Raw genomic sequence first — 16,681 nt, forward strand, 5'->3', positions numbered from 1 at the left:
AACTTGGGTCCAGACTCAGCTTGTGCGTTCTCACCTCCGGTGGGATACCTGTCATGTCTAAATAGGACTAGGCAAAACAATCAGAGTTATTTTTAAGAAATTCAATAAATTGTTTCCTGAGCTCGGGGGTTAACCCCATACCTAGGTATATTTTCCTGTCCGATAGATGAACGAATAGTATGATTTGCTCAAGTTCTTCTACCGTGGACTTAGTGGCATCTGAATCATCTGGTACCACGAAGGACCTCGGGACTCCAAAGTCGATCTCTTCATCTGGCGAGTTCCTATCCCGATCTTCCGAGGACACCGGGATCGGAACCTGTGATCCCTAGTTGGCGTCTTCCAATTTGTTTGACTTTCCGTCATTCAATACTGGAGCCTTAGCCGTCGCAACCGCTTCTTCGACCGCTAACATTTCCTTTGCGGTTTGCTACTCACCATGAACTGTTTTGATCCCTTCTGGGGTCAGGAACTTTAGCGCTTGGTACAGAGTTGAAGGCACTGCTCTCATGTTGTGAATCCATGGTCTTTCAAATAATGCATTGTATCCCATGTCTCCCTCTATCACATAAAATTTTGTCTGCGGCGTGGTTCCAGCTGTGTTGATTGGTAAGGTGATCTCACCCTTCATCGTTTTACAGGCCATGTTGAATCCGTTGAGGACTTGGACTGCTAGCACGATCTGGTCTAGTAGTCCCAGCTGCTCGATGACTCTCCATCGGATGATATTAGCCGAGCTACCTGGATCAATCAGCAAAAGTTTAATTCTAACTTTATTAACAAGGACAGATATTACCAGTGCAGCGTTGTGGGGCTGAACGATGTCTTCTATATCCTCGTCATTGAACGAGATGGGACCATCGAGGTCATAACTTCGGATACGCTTTTCTCTTGTTATGGAAACTTTGGTGCGCTTCATTACCGGCCCTTGGGGAATGTCCGCTCCCCCATAATCATGTGGATCACCTAATGAGGCTCTTCCTGTCTATCTTGCTTGTTGGCGTCTACGTTCTTGAAATGAGTTTTGGCCCGTTCACTTAGGAATTCTCGAAGGTGACCTAGATTAAACAGACAAGTGACCTCCTCTCTTAACTGTTAACAGTCTTTGATTCGGTGACTTTGGGTGTGATAGTACTTGCAAATCAGGCACTTATCCTATTTTTTTGGGTCGGATTGAATTGGCCTCGGGTGTCTTGTTTCTCTGTTGCGGATGACGGCTATTGCTATAGACGCCACATCGATGCAAAAATTATACTCGAATAATCTCGGGGCTTCTTTATTTCTCGATGATCTGTCGATAGCATTCCTGTTCATCAATCCTCGATTACTCGGGCCGCGATCATTCCTCCTATCATTTTTGCCTGATTCACCGTTGCGCATATTACCCCTTCGATCAGGTGGATAAGGCTGATATTTGTCATGTGATGGTCTCGGTTCTCGATCCGTCGTTCTTCTCGATCGATCATTCCCTTTACTGGGAGGCCACGATCCCGATGCAGTTCCCAAAATCTTATCATCCTCGACCCTGATCTTCGATTGATACCTGTTGTGCATATCGGCCCAGCGATTGCCGAGTATTCCACCAGATTTTGCTTCAACTCCAAAGATGTGATCAAGCTTTTTGGGTTGAGCCCTTGGGTAAAATCTTGAACGGCCCAATCATCTGTAACTAATGGAATATCCATACGCTCCATTTGAAACCGGGCTACAAACTCACGGAGGGTTTTATCATCTTGTTGTTTAACGTTGAACAAGTCCGATTTCCTGGTTTCAACCTTTGTGGCTCCAGTATGAGCTTTGACAAAAGCATTTGCAAGCATAGCGAACGAGTCAATTGAACCCTCGGGTAAATTGTGATACCATATCATTGCTCCCTTGGATAGGGTTTCCCCGAACTTAAGAAGCACCGGCTCCCTCTCGTCCTCTGCGAGGTCATTACCTTTAATGGCACATATGTATGCGGTCACGTGCTCGTTTGGGTCAGTGGTCCCATTATACTTCGGGATGTCGCGCATGCGGAACCTTTTTGGGATCGGTTTTGGTGTAGCACTAGGTAGGAAAGGCATCTGAAAGAATTTCGTCGAGTTCGGTCCTTTCAATACCGGGGGCGCTCCAGGAATTTGATCAACCCTTACATTATAGTTTTCCACCTTCTTGTCATTCGCCTCTATCTTCTTGTCCCCGGACTCTACTTGTTTCGCCAGTTCCTGGAGCATTCTTATTAGCTCAACATTTTGTCAGGGGTTGTTCCCGTTGTTCCTAGCAATGTGCCTTTCTTCGGTTTCCTCAGTCTGTTCAGATGGAGCAGCATTGGGTGCTTGATTTTGATTTTGCAATTGCGCTATAACTGCCTGTTGGGCTTGCAATTGTACCATAGCCATGTCCAACTGATTCCGGAGCTGTTGCAACATGGATCCATTATCCCCATCTACTGGCACGTCACCCATTGACGACTCGATATGGTTAGGATCGATTGGGGGCACGTTGTCGTTAGGTACCCCGTTGTCTTTTTCCTCGTGGTGGTTTGATTCAGCGTGAAAATTGATAGAATGAGAGTATGACATATCAGGTAGACCTGAAATCAAACTTCAAAGAATAAGTGTAAAATATCGAGTGTTATCAAAACTTGTATTAAACCACCACTATTATCTAGGCCCCACGGTGGGCGCCAATGTGTTTACCCTAAAAATATATAACAATTGAATTTGAACGCGGTGTGAAGGATATGCGGTTTGGTTTAACACAAATGATTATTAAGCGGCAAACAATGAAGTAAATGCAAATACAAGAGATCTAACCATAGCAAAGTAACGATCGGCCTCGGGTTCGGGGAACCGAGATCGATCTACAGTGGTTGTATAATGAACAATGAACAGTGATAAAACACTTAGAAAGATGAATGAACACTTGCTAACAATTGTATTGCCTTTTGGATTTGTGTGTGTGAAAAAGAAAACGTCTAAAGTAAAGGGGGGCCTCCTAACCCTAGTACAAGTCTAAATAAGACACATAATCTTTCAGTAACTGATGGGCGAGATTGGTGCCAAAATATCCGGCTGGTGGCAGATATTTCAGTGTCCTCATTATGGTGATTAACTGCCTTCTCATCGTATCTCGGTGTCTGACTCCAACCGAACTCAACAACCTAGGGCCTGGTGTGGTCGATCCAGCCCCAACCGAACTCAATTTTCATGCCGGGAAATCGAGAATATCCTTGTTCTCGGTTTTACCCGTATACATCCTGAATGAAAACAAATGAAATATTGATTGTGCGGGAGAAGGGGTGGGGGGAATGGAGTATAAAAGGAGAGGGACAGAATATATATATATCTATCAAAACAAACTATGGATAATTATTGCTTAAATGTAAGAAAATTTAACTTACTGGGTAGAAAACAAAAATACAAGGATAGTTCCGAAGTCAGAGGTCGAACAATTCACTTTAAGCTGGTCTTGAAACCTGTAAAAAAGATTACATCTTCATTAGTCTCCTTTAAAGGAGTGCACAACTAATTAAAGGGGTCATTTAGTAGCTAGTTAGGAGCTAAGTTATTTTGAATAAGTAATAGAATACTGCTTCCGTCTCAATTTATGTAACACTATTTGACTAGACACAAAGTTTAAAAAAAAAACTTTTAGGATATGTTCGGTATGGAGGAAAATATTTTCCTGAAAAATGTGTTCTTCGAAAATAAGTGAATTTCTACTTATTTTCTCACTTATTTTCTCATGTTCGGTTAGTTGTTAGAAAACATTTTTCAAAAAATACCATCCATGCCCCACCAAACCCATCACCCCATACCACACCAACCACCACACCCACCCCCAACCAAATCCAATCCCCACCCAACCACCACCTCCAACCACTTCATCTTCACCCATCCCTACCCCACACCACCACCCACCCCAACCCCACCACACACCACCGCTCTATCCAACCCTCCTACCTACCCCTTCCCAAATTTTCTATTTTATATATTTTATTTAACATTTATAAAAAATGAAAAAAAAATTCTTATCCACCCCACGACCACTCACTATCCCTCACCACCACCCACCCCATACAAAATTTAACCACACAAATTTTTTATTTTTATAAAAAAAAAAAATTAAAGGTAAAATTAAAAATGAAGTAGAAAATTCAGGAGGAGTTAAGGGGTGTCGGGTGGGGAACAGGGGTGGGTGGGTGTAGTTAGAGGTGGCAAATGGGTTGGTTTGGTTGGATTTGGTTTGGTTGAAAATGGTTGACCAAAAACGGGTTGGGTTTCAAAGCACCCATATTTCATGTGGGTAAATATGGGTTGGGTGATAAATGGGTGGGTTGGCTATAGGTTAACCCATATTATACAAGTTTAATATTATTTCAAGTGTAATGTTTATAATTTTTTCATATATCATAAGTGATATTACCAAATAGAAATTTCAGGGGGACTGGGAGGGGGGGGGGGGTCATGGGGTGGGATAAGAATTTTTTTTTTCCATTTTTTATAAAAATTTTATAAAAGTAAAATATATGAAAGTGAAATTTGACGGGGTGGGGGTCGTGGAGGGGGTGGGGTGGGGTGTCAGAATTTTTTTTTCCATTTTTTATAAAAAATTTATAAGAGTAAAATATATGAAATTGAAATTTTCGGGGTGGGGGTTATGAAAATATTTCTCACATTTTATATTTTATTAAAGAAGTAAAATAAATTAATAGAAAATGTTGGGGGAGGGTGAGGGTGGGGCATAGCGGGGTGGGTGGTGGGGTAAGGGTTGGGGTTGGAGGTAAGAAAGAAATTTCTCATTTTCGAAATAAGTTGTGATTGGGTCTAGTGTGTTCTTATATGGATACCCATATTTGCCCATATGTTTATGGGTTCAAAAGAGACTTGAAGCCCATATTTACCAACTTAAAATATGAGTGACCTAACTTACTAAAATGTGAGTTAAATGGGTTGGTTTTCTAAATATGGGCTCAAATTGGCACCTCTAGGTGTTGCGATAAGTTTGTATTTTACCAACTTATCTCTTCTTTAATCTTATATTTTTGCTCTATTTGATTGAGAAAATAGTGCATTTAATGTCGTTTACTTCCATTTTAAAAGTTTTATGTGATTTAGAAGTGATCGGAAGAAATCAAGTGAAAAAAAAAAAGTCAAAAAGAGGTCAAATTGAAGAAATGGAAAAAAATGGTTAGAAGTGCAAAAACAGGAAAATTTTGTATATCTAAAAATATGGGGTTGTTCTGGTCTTATTTTGATTAGAAAAGTTAGGGAATTACAAAAGCAAGACTTGGGGTAAATTACTTTCATCTTTGGCCAACTCTTCCAAGCTTGGGAGCAAGAAACACCAACCAGGCCTAGGATTTGAAGATTTAGAGGCACACAATGAAAAATTCTTTACTCATTTCCACAACTCTTGCTATGTGTTGAATATTTTAGTGTGTAGTATTTCATTTCAATACTTGAACCTTGTTTATGGAAGTATACATTGTTAAAGTTTGGATTGAATCTCTTGTTTTGCTAATGTACTAAACGATTTTTATTTCTAATGAAGTGGGTTAATGTTTATGTATTTAGTTTTCAAGCTTTAATGTCATTTAGTGGTTGCAAACATTAAGTGTGCCTTTTTGCCTTGGCTTTGCTTAGAAAAGAAAGTTAGGGTGAGGAAAAGAGTAGATAGCAAGGATTTGGAGCTTTGTACCTCATCTAATTACTTGAGCTAGGAATAGGATAGCTAACTTGAGGTTAAACTGAGTGTGCCTAATATCACACTCTGAGGCTTGGAAAAGCTCAGTAGTGAAATTCATTGATTTGGTTGGAAGACTTTCAATGAGATTTTAGAAATCATTATCTATTAACATAAACTCGTTCTTAGTTGTAAGATCGTAAAATACATTGGATCGTTACTAGAGAGTAATTTATCTTGTTTTCCTTTGCTTGTGAGGCCATTGAGCACTTTACCCGCTTTCTAGTTAGTTTTATCTTTGTTAGTATTTTTAAATGAAAAAAATCAAATATTGAAAATGTGTTTGGCTTAGCTTAGTTAGTGATAATCCTTTACTGTCTTAATCGCCTTTATATTGTTCTCTGTGGATTTGACCCGGACTCATAATTGGGTAAATTATATTGCGATGATCGTGTACGGTTCTCTTTGAGGAGTGAATTTGGACGTTATCAATTTTGGCACAGTTGCCAGGCATTTGAACAATATCAAGATGAACTCTCAAATGCTCAATATAAGAAGATAATGCCTATGTTGGAGGCCAATCATGAATTGAACACTCTCCAACCGAATCCATGATTTTTGGAGATGCCAAAGAAGAAAGGGAATTAGAGTCAATCGGTGTCATGGAAAATGTTGACATTGACTCTAGTTCATTTTGGGGGTGAGAATGTCAAAGATGGAGCGAATTTGAAAATGGAGGGCCTTAGACAGCATTCCAATCATTTTTCAACATTATGCTTGGTTAGTGAAACGAAATTTGAACTAATCGAGCCTATAGAGAATTTTGGAGATGAAGAACAAAGCGTTTTATTTTTTAAGTTTTCCATGCCAAGAAAATAAAATGACATGCCTCACTTAAAGGCCAAAAAGTGCAAAATACAATACCCGAGAGTTGGCATCTTTAATATTCTACCACCACCCAATGAGTATCATCGTAATCTTGATTCAAAGTTGGGGCGACAATTCATATCCTAAAAGTGGAAAGAAAAGTGGTAAAGTTAACTCACGTCATGCCACGAGGTTAAATGCGGCGCTTCATGGGAGAAAACCCATATTTTCTTAATTTTTAGTTTAATTTTGCAATTTTAATTTTTAAGTAAGTTTTTCTTATTATTTTTAATCATTCTACCGAGTTTGATAAATTTTAGACTACATTTGTGATATGACCCTACCATGCACACTTCACTTGAAGGATCACATTGAAGACCAAGGCATGGGACTCCAATCCATTCAAGCTAGGAGGTTGACCAAAGGAGCATTGGAGACCCACGAAGAGGCATACAAGCCCCATAAGAAGGCCTATGAAGTATGAAAAGTAGCTTGGAGAGGAATGAAATAAGAAGCTACAAGAAAGAAGGCCAACACTCAAAGTGTGTAGGGTCGTAAAGGGACAGAAATGCAAATGTGGCTAGATGTGCAAAAGAAGGGTCATAGATGCAAATGGTCACAATTGCAAGCATGGGGATTGAATAATAGCTATATGTGCAAGAGGAGCCCTTTCGAATTTCAAGCCAACATCCAACTAGCCAAACAACGCCCTTGCCTCATTAATGACATTCTTGTAATAAATAGCCTAGCTCTTAATTCTCTTAGTATAAATATTAGACTTAGGTTATTTTCATTCTTAGATTATGTTGAATGAAGAACTCTTATGAGAGATTGTTTAGTTGATAGCTTTAGTTTAATATAGATTGTTTGATTGCATAATTCTAAGTGTGATTCTTAGTTGCAAAGTGAATTGTTTATTTCCATCGAATTCAATGTTACTCATATGTGGATTCATTTGAGTCGTTTGTTGATTTCGAATTACTTCGGTTCTAGGGTTTGATAATCCAATTGGAAAGGTTAGAGTTTAATATACCATTTCTTGTCCATAGATTTCTTGCTCTTAGGTCAAGTATCTATCCATTCTGCCACAAAGCATAAGCAACCGTGTGAATTCGATTAGTTAAGTGATTCATCAACAACTTCGAAGGCGCACGGGAGAGTGGTAAGGTTTGAGAGTTAAATACGAGTGACGTGAGGCTTTTATTACTAACGTTGTGTGCTAGTTTTACAGGTTTGAATGTCGGTTCAAAATACGCAAGAATTCCCTAACATGGGCGGAATAGAAGTGATTCTCCAAAGAATAGCGGCGATGGAATGCAAACTAGAAGCGAAAATGAATGGCATGGAAGGGGATATGCGTGGCATGGTTGGGAGGTTAAGTGGTATGGATGAGCAGATGGTAAGCATTGAGAAAGCTCAAGAGGATGGTTCCAGTAGAATGGGCACTCCCCGTTCTAGGAATGAAGGTGATGGGAATAGAACACAAGATACGACACCAACCATTACCCCGGGACTAGCACATGCTTTGTGCAATCCCAATCCCACAATCACTACCGACCAAAGAGTTCCACCACCCCAAACGACCAACCTTCCACCCCAAAACTCCACATTCCAAAACACCAATCGACAAACCTATCCCCAAGTTTACCAAAACAACCCGAATGAGGCAATCCCTCAAGTGATCTTACAACAAGCAGCCCAAGCTTCACCCCAAGCCCAAATACAAGATCCTTTCTTAACCAAAACCAATACCAACGCCCATACCAATACTCCATGAATGAAGAAGAGTATGATGATTATCCACAAGATAGGTGGTGGGATGATAACCGGCAAGGAGAAAGGCGTGGAGGGATGAATAACTGGGGAGGAAGAGAAGGCTTTGAGAGATTTTCGGGCCATGAACCTAGATTCCAAGGTCATAAGGACTTAGGAAGGCCCCATGGTTATGAATACCGGGGAAGATGGCAAGATAATGAGTGGAATTTGAACACCATCAAGGTAAACCTTCCTACTTTCGAAGGAGGTAGCAATATGGAAGAGTTCTTTGAATGGAAATTGCAAAGTGAGCGCATCTTCCTCATAAACAATGTGTCCGAGGCCTTATAGACAATATTCCCCCACTCAATTTGAGGGGTATGCTTCTACTTAGTGGGCATCTAAGAAGTTACAAAGGGCTCAACAACACATCTATGATTTTTCAACTTGGAACGACTTGATTGAGCTCATGGAAATAAGGTGGCTTCCACCCACATATCGTCAAGATGCAATCAAACGGGTGTACTTGTTGAAACAAGGGTCGAAAAGCGTGGAAGAGTACTTAGATGAGTTTGAGGACTTGCGGATGAAAGTCAAGCTAGAAGAGCAAGAGGAGTGCACTATTATAAGGTTCGTAGCCTACTTGAATCAGGAAATTGCTAAACCAATGAGGCTCAAAACTTATAATAGTCTTGAAGAGGCATTTTATGATGCATCCAAGGTTGAAGTGGATTTGAAAGAGGAGAGGTCTTACAAAGACAAGGGCAAATCATCTTCAACTTGGCGCAAAGGCAAAGAAAAGTGGAAAAGTTCCACTTGGGAAAAGCCCAAGATCAACACTCTAACACCTCAAGCCAAGGATGATGATAAGGCTAAAGAAGGTAACAACCCTAAACTCAACTATAATCATCCTTCTACCGTCCAATTCTTTAAGTGCCAAGGGAGAGGGCAGTATACAAGTGAGTGTCCCAATCGAAGGACTATTACTATTGTGCGGGATGAGTACCGAACCGATGATGAAGATGAGAGCGGGAATGGTAATAATGACGAGGGAGAAAGAAGTTAGTGTGAAGGTGATTCCGATGAAGAGGTTGAGATTAGATATGAGGAGGCTTTGAATCATACTATTATTGCTAGAAGAGCCATGCGAGCTCTAGTTAGGGAAGAGAATGACCAAAGGGAGAACTTGTTTCATGCTAGGTGTAAGATTTTGGACAAGGTTTGTTCCTTGATCATTGATGGTGGGAGTTGCACTAATGCGGTTAGCCAATTTTTGGTTGAAAGTATGAAATTCCCCACAAGAAAATACCCTAGCCCCTACAAGCTTCAATGGTTCAAGGAAAGTGGAGAAATGCAGGTGACCAAGCAAGCGATTATCAAACTGAGCATTGGAAGATATGTGGATGAAATCTTATGTGATGACCTGGTGCTAATGCAAGCGTGCCATATTTTTCTTGGAAGACCTTGGCAATTTGATGTGGATGCTCAACATAATGGGCAGACCAACAAGTATTCTTTTGTAGTCAAAGGTAAAAAGTATGTCCTTGCTCCATTGACTCCCTATGAAGTGCGTGAAGACTATAGAGTCATGAAAGAACTACGTGAAAAGATGAAAAGGGAGGAAATGGTTGTGAGTGAAAAGGAGACCTTGGTTGCTTAAGGAGGACAAGGTTCGACCCAAGAGAAGAGTAAGAATTATATGGTCGCTAGAGGAATGTAGAATTATATGGTCGCTAGAGGAATGTTAGGAGGAGAGAAAAGGTGTGGTGAAGAGAAGGACTTGGTGCCAAGTCAAGCTAACCCCTCTATCCTTTCTATTTTCTCTAGTTGTCTTGTTCCTTTTGTAGGTACTCATGTGGATGATCACACCAAAGGGGAAGTGGACCCGAGTTTCCAAGTCCTTTGGAAAGTGAAATAGTGCGACCCTCTTCCAAAGAGGAAGGCCAATACAAGGAACTTGACCAAATTGACAAAGATGATGTGCTTCAACAAAGAGGTAACAAAGCTAACCCTTCTACTTTAGCAAATGTGAATCACTTTGTGCTTGATGAAAAATTGAGTAGATGTAAAGTTTTGCATTGTGTGGGAATTAGTGACCCTTTGTTAATTGATGATGTCTTGGTGAAAAGTGCTAACACACTAGTTGATCTTTTTGATGACTATATTGACTCTTCTTGAAAAAAGTAAATTGTGTCCATCTAGTGGTAGCACTTGTGTTGATATTGATCCTATTGAGAGTGAACTTGCTTGTTTTGAATGTGATCTTGTGATTGAATCTACTCTCTTCAAGGATGATAATTTACTTGATAGTGACATAGTGGATAATTGTGAAATGCATGGCTTTATGTCTTGTGATATTGAAAATGAAGCCATTCGTGGGGATCACAAAGTCATTAAAGGACCACTATGGTATGATGATCCATTTCTTAATGAGAAAAACCTCTTCTTGAGGGAATTTGACTTGATTGCTAAAATGAATTATCGTGAAAAGGAGGGTAAAACTTGGCTACAAATTGCTAACAATATCTTGTGTGATACCTTTCCTTATGACCTCTTTGCTCATGAAACCCTTTGTATGTTATTGCTTAAGTTTATGATGGGTTTGCAAGAGGGATGTGTAGACTATGACTTGAGGAATATCTTTGTTTATGACCCTAGTGTAGTGTCCTCTTACTATGTCTTGGTAGGTAAACCATTGCTTAAGGAGACTAGTGTATAGAGTTGGGCTCTAGCATGGAATGACCTTATTTTACATCTTACACTTAGTCAAAATGAAGGTAGAACTTTCTTAGAAAGGGAGGAATTAATGTGCTTTATCTCTTTGGGGGCCAATGTGGTATCCTTTGTTCCCTATTCCAATAGCCTTAGTTCCTTCATGTTACCCTTATTTCTTGAATTTTGGGGAAATCACCTTGTTGAAATCCCATGTATGCACTCTCTATGCATGATTACTATTGATGTGTGGTTGTACCATAAATTTGTTCATCCTTGGCATGATTATGTGGTTATTATTGTGTGTTCTAACCCTTAATCCTTGAGAAGTATGTTGTCTTCCATCTTCCTTTGGCTTTTGCAAGGTTCGGATTCGAGGACGAATCCTTTTCAAGAAAGGGAGGATGATATGACCCTACTAGGCACACTTCACTTGAAGGCTCACATTGAAGACCAAGTCATGGGACTCCAACCCATTCAAGCTGGGAGGATGACCAAAGGAGCATTGGAGACCCATGGAGAGGAATGCAAGCCCCATTAGAAGGCTTATGAAGTATGGAAAGTAGCTTGTAGAGGAATGAAATAAGAAGCTACAAGAAAGAAGGTCAAACTCAAAGTGGCTAGGGTCGCAAAGGGACAGAAACGCAAATGTGGCTAGATGTGCAAAAGAATGGCCATAGATGCAAATGGTCACAATTGCAAACTTGAGGATTGGATGATGGCTATATGTGCAAGAGAAGCCTTTTCAAATTTTAAGCCAACATCCAACTAGCCAAACAAGGCCCTGTCTCATTAATAACATTCTTGTAATAACTAGCCTAGCTCTTAAATCTCTTAGTATAAATATTAGACTTAGGCTATTTCATCCTTAGATTATGTTGAATGAAGAACTCTTATAAGAGATTGTTTAGTTGAAAGCTTTAGTTTAATATAGATTGTTTGGTTGCATAATTCTAAGTATGATTCTTAGTTGCAAAGTGAATTGTTTATTTCCATCGAATTCAATGTTACTCATATGTGGATTCATTTGAGTAGTTTGTTTATTTTGAATTACTTAGGTTCTAGGGTTTGATAATCCGATTGGAAGGGTTAGGGTTTAATATACCCTTTCTTATCCATAAATTTCTTGCTCTTGGGTCAAGTATCTATCCATCTACCCTCTCCCATTTCTATTCTTCATCCACCCTTTATTTTGATTTTCTTGTTCTTTCGTTTTTCTAGAGTTTCCTAGGTAGAATCTTATCAATTTGAAAGGATAAAGGAGTAAGAAGTTGCCAAAAAAAAAAAAACTAGTCAAACCACTGAAGTGCAGAAGTAGAATTTTGTTTTGTTCATTGGCATTACAATATGATAAAAGGCCAAGAGCACGAGTTATTTTTGAAGGTTGGCTTGAAGCACCTGAAGTGCTTATTTCACTCTTCATCAAAGGAAGCTGCTACTCCTTTTATTTTTTTCCCTCTTAAAACACAAAGCACCCCATCGACCCCTATTATTCCCCTCTCGTAACTACAGTTTTGACCACCGGTTCCAGCCATCCCTCCACCTCGCCACTGTTCGGCTAAGTTCTATCCTTCTATCTTTCTCTCGTGCTGTCAAATGCATCCCTTGTCCCTCTTGGAGCAAAATTTCAGCAAATTGTAAACATTCTGGGCATTAATTACGAAACTTGTTTGGATTCTATAAATGATTCTTGGTGTTTAGTGTTGTTTCTGTGCTTCTGTGCTAAACTATAATTCCCAACATTTTGGGAGGGTTGACCACGCACTCACCATTGTTGCTGAAACAAAGCTCATATTATGATGCCTGCAACCTATTCGACAAATTGTGTGAGAGAAATTAGTTCGCCGGTGAGAGCGACATTAGGAGATGTATAGAAGTAAGTTTTGGTGTGTGGTTTAGATACGAGGGGGAGTTCGAACACTGTTTGTAGGCAAGAGTTTTGCAATTAGTTGATATGATTCTGCTATCTCTATGCTGATAATAAGTGTCTCAGTTTAGCAATGGTTTCCTTGCATCTAATCATTTTGGTCAATTCATATTTGAAAGCTCAACTCTTGGCTTGGGATGCATTGGATATCACTGCATAGGTGTATCTTGTGGTGTTAATAGATGATATTAAACTTGTAAAGACATGTTAAAGGGGTGTTTTGCTGAACCATTTCATAATTCTTGTTGAGATTTTTTGAGCTATTAATTTCATAAGCTGGGTTAAGAATCATATTCTTTGGGGAGTTGGCTTGAGTGCATTTGTTTGTCATGGTGTTTGACATGCGTCAGAATGCAAGAACACCTATATTAGACCATTTCCACAATACTAGAATTTCCATCTTTAGGGTATAAAGTGACCCCAATGGCCTTTTTGGCACAGCAAGGAAAACAAGGAAGAGAAAAAAGTGCAAGGACACAACTTGTGCAACCATCACCATGAACTAAGGGAGCCCCTCTACGCTCCTTTTGCTCTTTTATTGTACACTCTTGTAACTCTATATTTGCAATGAGGACAATGCAACTTTTAAGTTGTGGGAGGCTTTACTTTGATAGATATGTTTGTGATGGGGTGTGATATGTCATGTGGATGATAATTTGATAGATTGACTTTATTTTGATATTTTATTTTGACATATTTATATTAGTAAGATATGCTAGTTTTTTTTTTCTTTTGTGTGTGTTTTTGTATGCTCATGTTTGTCGTGTATTAGCAATATCCTTGATTTTTCTTTGCCATGGTTCTTTTCCCGAAGATGCTAATGTCTTTTGAACCCGGTATTTTTAGGTAGTTTTGAGTCGGCTTGTCCCTATGACAGATAGTTAGGCACTTTCTTAAGGGAAATAAGCCTTGTAGGTTAAGTGTAGAAGTGAGTTTTATGTAGTTTAGGAGTAAAAATGGTGTTGGCATGTGGTTTTTTACCCCTTAGCTAATTTTTGGTTGCTTGATACCAACTTATATAAACCTTGGCATATGAATTGTTGATTTTTGAAAAAAAAAAATGATTGAAATAAAGATTTTTGTTGTCACTTTTAGACTCAATTTTTGGCTCTTACTTTCACTAATTAGTCTCTTTAGGCTATGACTGACTTTTTGAGTTCATTTGTTTCAATTGGGGTTATGGATAGATATTCTACTTGGGTTTTCATGTGCCATGTGTGGTGAGGTTTTTGTGAGTTCTTTTGCATTAATTGTGGTCTAGAACTTGCCCAGAATGTGTTTCAAGGAGAAATCCAAGACTAACTTGGTTTGGAAAATGATGTTAGGCCTTCCTTGGACCGTTTTTGTGCCTTAAATTGCCTACCCTTGCATACTTTCCCTAGTCAACCCCTTTTGAACATTTAACATTTTCTTTGGCAACCATATTACAAGATTTAACCTTTTGTTATTTATTTATCTATCTTTTAGCATCCTACCTCCCAAAGTGCTTTGAAAGTATAAACATAAGCTAAAAGCCTAAGTTTGGGGGTTATGGTTGGACAAGTTATGATGTGGAAGTCGGTTAATAGGTGAAAGTAATACAATCCAAGTAGCATCAAGGCCTTTTACAAGGAGCCAAGTAAGGGAAATTCAAGCTATGCAAGCATTGCTCATGAGGAGGGACATACTTGAATACACTCTAGAGCCTTCCCGGGGATTCCAAGTATTCATGATAGCATGAAAGGACGGTTTGGAGAAGAGTGTTGAAGATGGGCATGCTTGCAATGTGGCTACTACTTGAAGATTTACAATTTCAAGTTTCATTGCCAAAGAATACATCCAAACAAGGCTCTTACTTCATTAAGGGTAGAAGTGTAATAACTTAGTTGACTTCTTTATATTTTTAGTATAAATAGGAGTTTATTTTATTTGGAAGACTTAGACTATTTTGAATATTGACATTGTTAAACTCTCTGAGAGTAGTGTGCTTGCTAAGCCTTGGATTGAGTATTTTGTTGCGAGGATTGGTTATTAGGGTGTTTTGAATCCCTCTTGGTCATCTTAAGAGTTTGGTGCTTTATATTATACATTTTGGAGGTCTTATTTAATATAGAACTTTGGTTGCAAATTTGTGTTTTCTCTTGTGTCAATCTAGTTATCTTCCATTTCCTTTGTTAGTTTCTTATCTTTTCTATTCCGTTATTATAAGAATTGGTATCAGAGCTTGGAATAGATTTGTGGAAACAAATCTAGTCTTGAATTTTGATTCCACAAAAAAAAAAAAAAAATTACTTGAAAAACCCTAAAAATTTTGTGTTTGTTTTGTTGATTTGACCTTAGATTCTTGTTCCTTAGTGTTTTAGGGTTTCAAATCCAAAGTTTTGTGTTATTTGAGTCTATATTGAGAGATCTACCCATTGTTGAGTTCAAGCTTTGAAGAAAAATTGAAGAACACCATGGTGGGTCTTGAAATTTTGTTGAAATTGAAGGTTGATAACCATTGAGATTTGTTCTGCTTGTTAAAGGAAGTCCAAATCCGAAATTTGGGAAGATTTGGAGTTAATTTGAAGAATCCACCATTTTTTGAAATTTGAAGCTCTTGAAAACTTGAAGAACAAGTTGATGGGTCATGTTGATTAGGTGGAAATTGGAGGTTAAGGGTTATTGGGTTTTGTTCTCTACAACAAAGAGACCCTAGATCTAGATTTTGGAGTGATTTGGAGGTAAATTAAGGGGGGGTTAGATTTTTGAATGTTCTTGGAGTTCTTGAAGACGTTCATATATTCATAGGAAGAAGATGACCAAAAAGCTTGTTCGATTCAAAGCTTCTAGGTCAAGTGGTAGAAAGGTGTTTGTTGGGCCAAAAGGGGAAAATATTAGGTTGTGTGGGTCCAAGCCAAGTCATAAAATTTGAAAATCACAGCCCAAATTCGGGTATTAAAAAAAATCCATGTCAGCGTGCCACATCAGCACACCACGTCAGCAGCACGCCACATCAGCATTGTTCAGAGAGCGGTGCCGCCCATGTTCGATCCGCGACACGGGTTGAAGGCACAACGTTCAATTTTTCGAAAAACTTTCTAAGTGTTTGCCACGGTTTTTCTACTTCCTAACTTCACTTCTTTGATTCTTCTAACTAATTAACAACTAGTAATTTATCCTTACTTAGTTGTTAACTAGTTCTTGAGTCTGTAATTCTTTTCGTACCAATTTCTTCATTCTTTTCTCTTTTAATCCCGTTGAAACTTCTTAATTCAAGTCCGCTAGATTAAATTGAGTCGTCTGTCCGTTTTAGTCTAACAAGAATCTATTCCGAGTAGGAGTAGCATTTGATCCCTTGTGACTAATCAACATTAACAAGAACACAATCTTTGGCCGAAGCAATTTGTGAGGCAAATCAAAGGTGCGCATAGTTGAGTGATTGTGAGTTGATTTTCACTAACCTAACGTGTTTGCCTGTTTTGTTGAGTTTGTTTACTAGGTACCATGGAGAATGAGGAGGAAACTCCGACTCCCACCCAAGAAATAACACTTAATGAATTGGCTTCAATGTTAGCCGAGATAAATAGACAAATGGGGAGCACATCTAGTCGAATAGGAAATGTGGAAGGAGAGATGGGGGCTCTAAAAGGAAGCATGAGGGAATTGTCATATTTAACTCAAGTCCAATATCAAGGAACAACAAGTAGGGAACATCTTGACCGATCACCTACTTTGTCACCCGGGACCGTGCACCAATTGTATAACCCCACTCCCCAAAACACTCCTCAA

At 39.1% G+C, this 16,681-nt stretch overlaps 2 protein-coding genes across 2 annotated transcripts in view; both read right to left on the reverse strand.

The window, feature by feature from the left end:
* Positions 1-430: 430 nt before the first annotated feature.
* Positions 431-919, reverse strand: LOC132612839 (uncharacterized). The gene has a single exon (XM_060326920.1). The coding sequence runs from the start codon at positions 917-919 to the stop codon at positions 431-433; it is 489 nt and encodes a 162-aa protein (XP_060182903.1).
* Positions 920-2,820: 1,901 nt separating this feature from the next.
* Positions 2,821-16,681, reverse strand: part of LOC132614554 (WUSCHEL-related homeobox 11-like) — a 53,094-nt gene continuing 39,233 nt past the window's right edge. Inside the window, exons 3-4 of the mRNA XM_060329020.1 lie at positions 3,386-3,460; positions 2,821-3,241 (exon numbers count right to left, since the gene is read on the reverse strand). Coding sequence (XP_060185003.1) covers positions 3,443-3,460 — 18 coding nt within the window. The 3' untranslated portion in view covers positions 2,821-3,241; positions 3,386-3,442. The remainder of the gene's footprint in view (positions 3,242-3,385; positions 3,461-16,681) is intronic.

The sequence above is a fragment of the Lycium barbarum genome, chromosome 10 (genome assembly GCF_019175385.1).
Source record: "Lycium barbarum isolate Lr01 chromosome 10, ASM1917538v2, whole genome shotgun sequence".
Taxonomy (NCBI): domain Eukaryota; kingdom Viridiplantae; phylum Streptophyta; class Magnoliopsida; order Solanales; family Solanaceae; genus Lycium; species Lycium barbarum.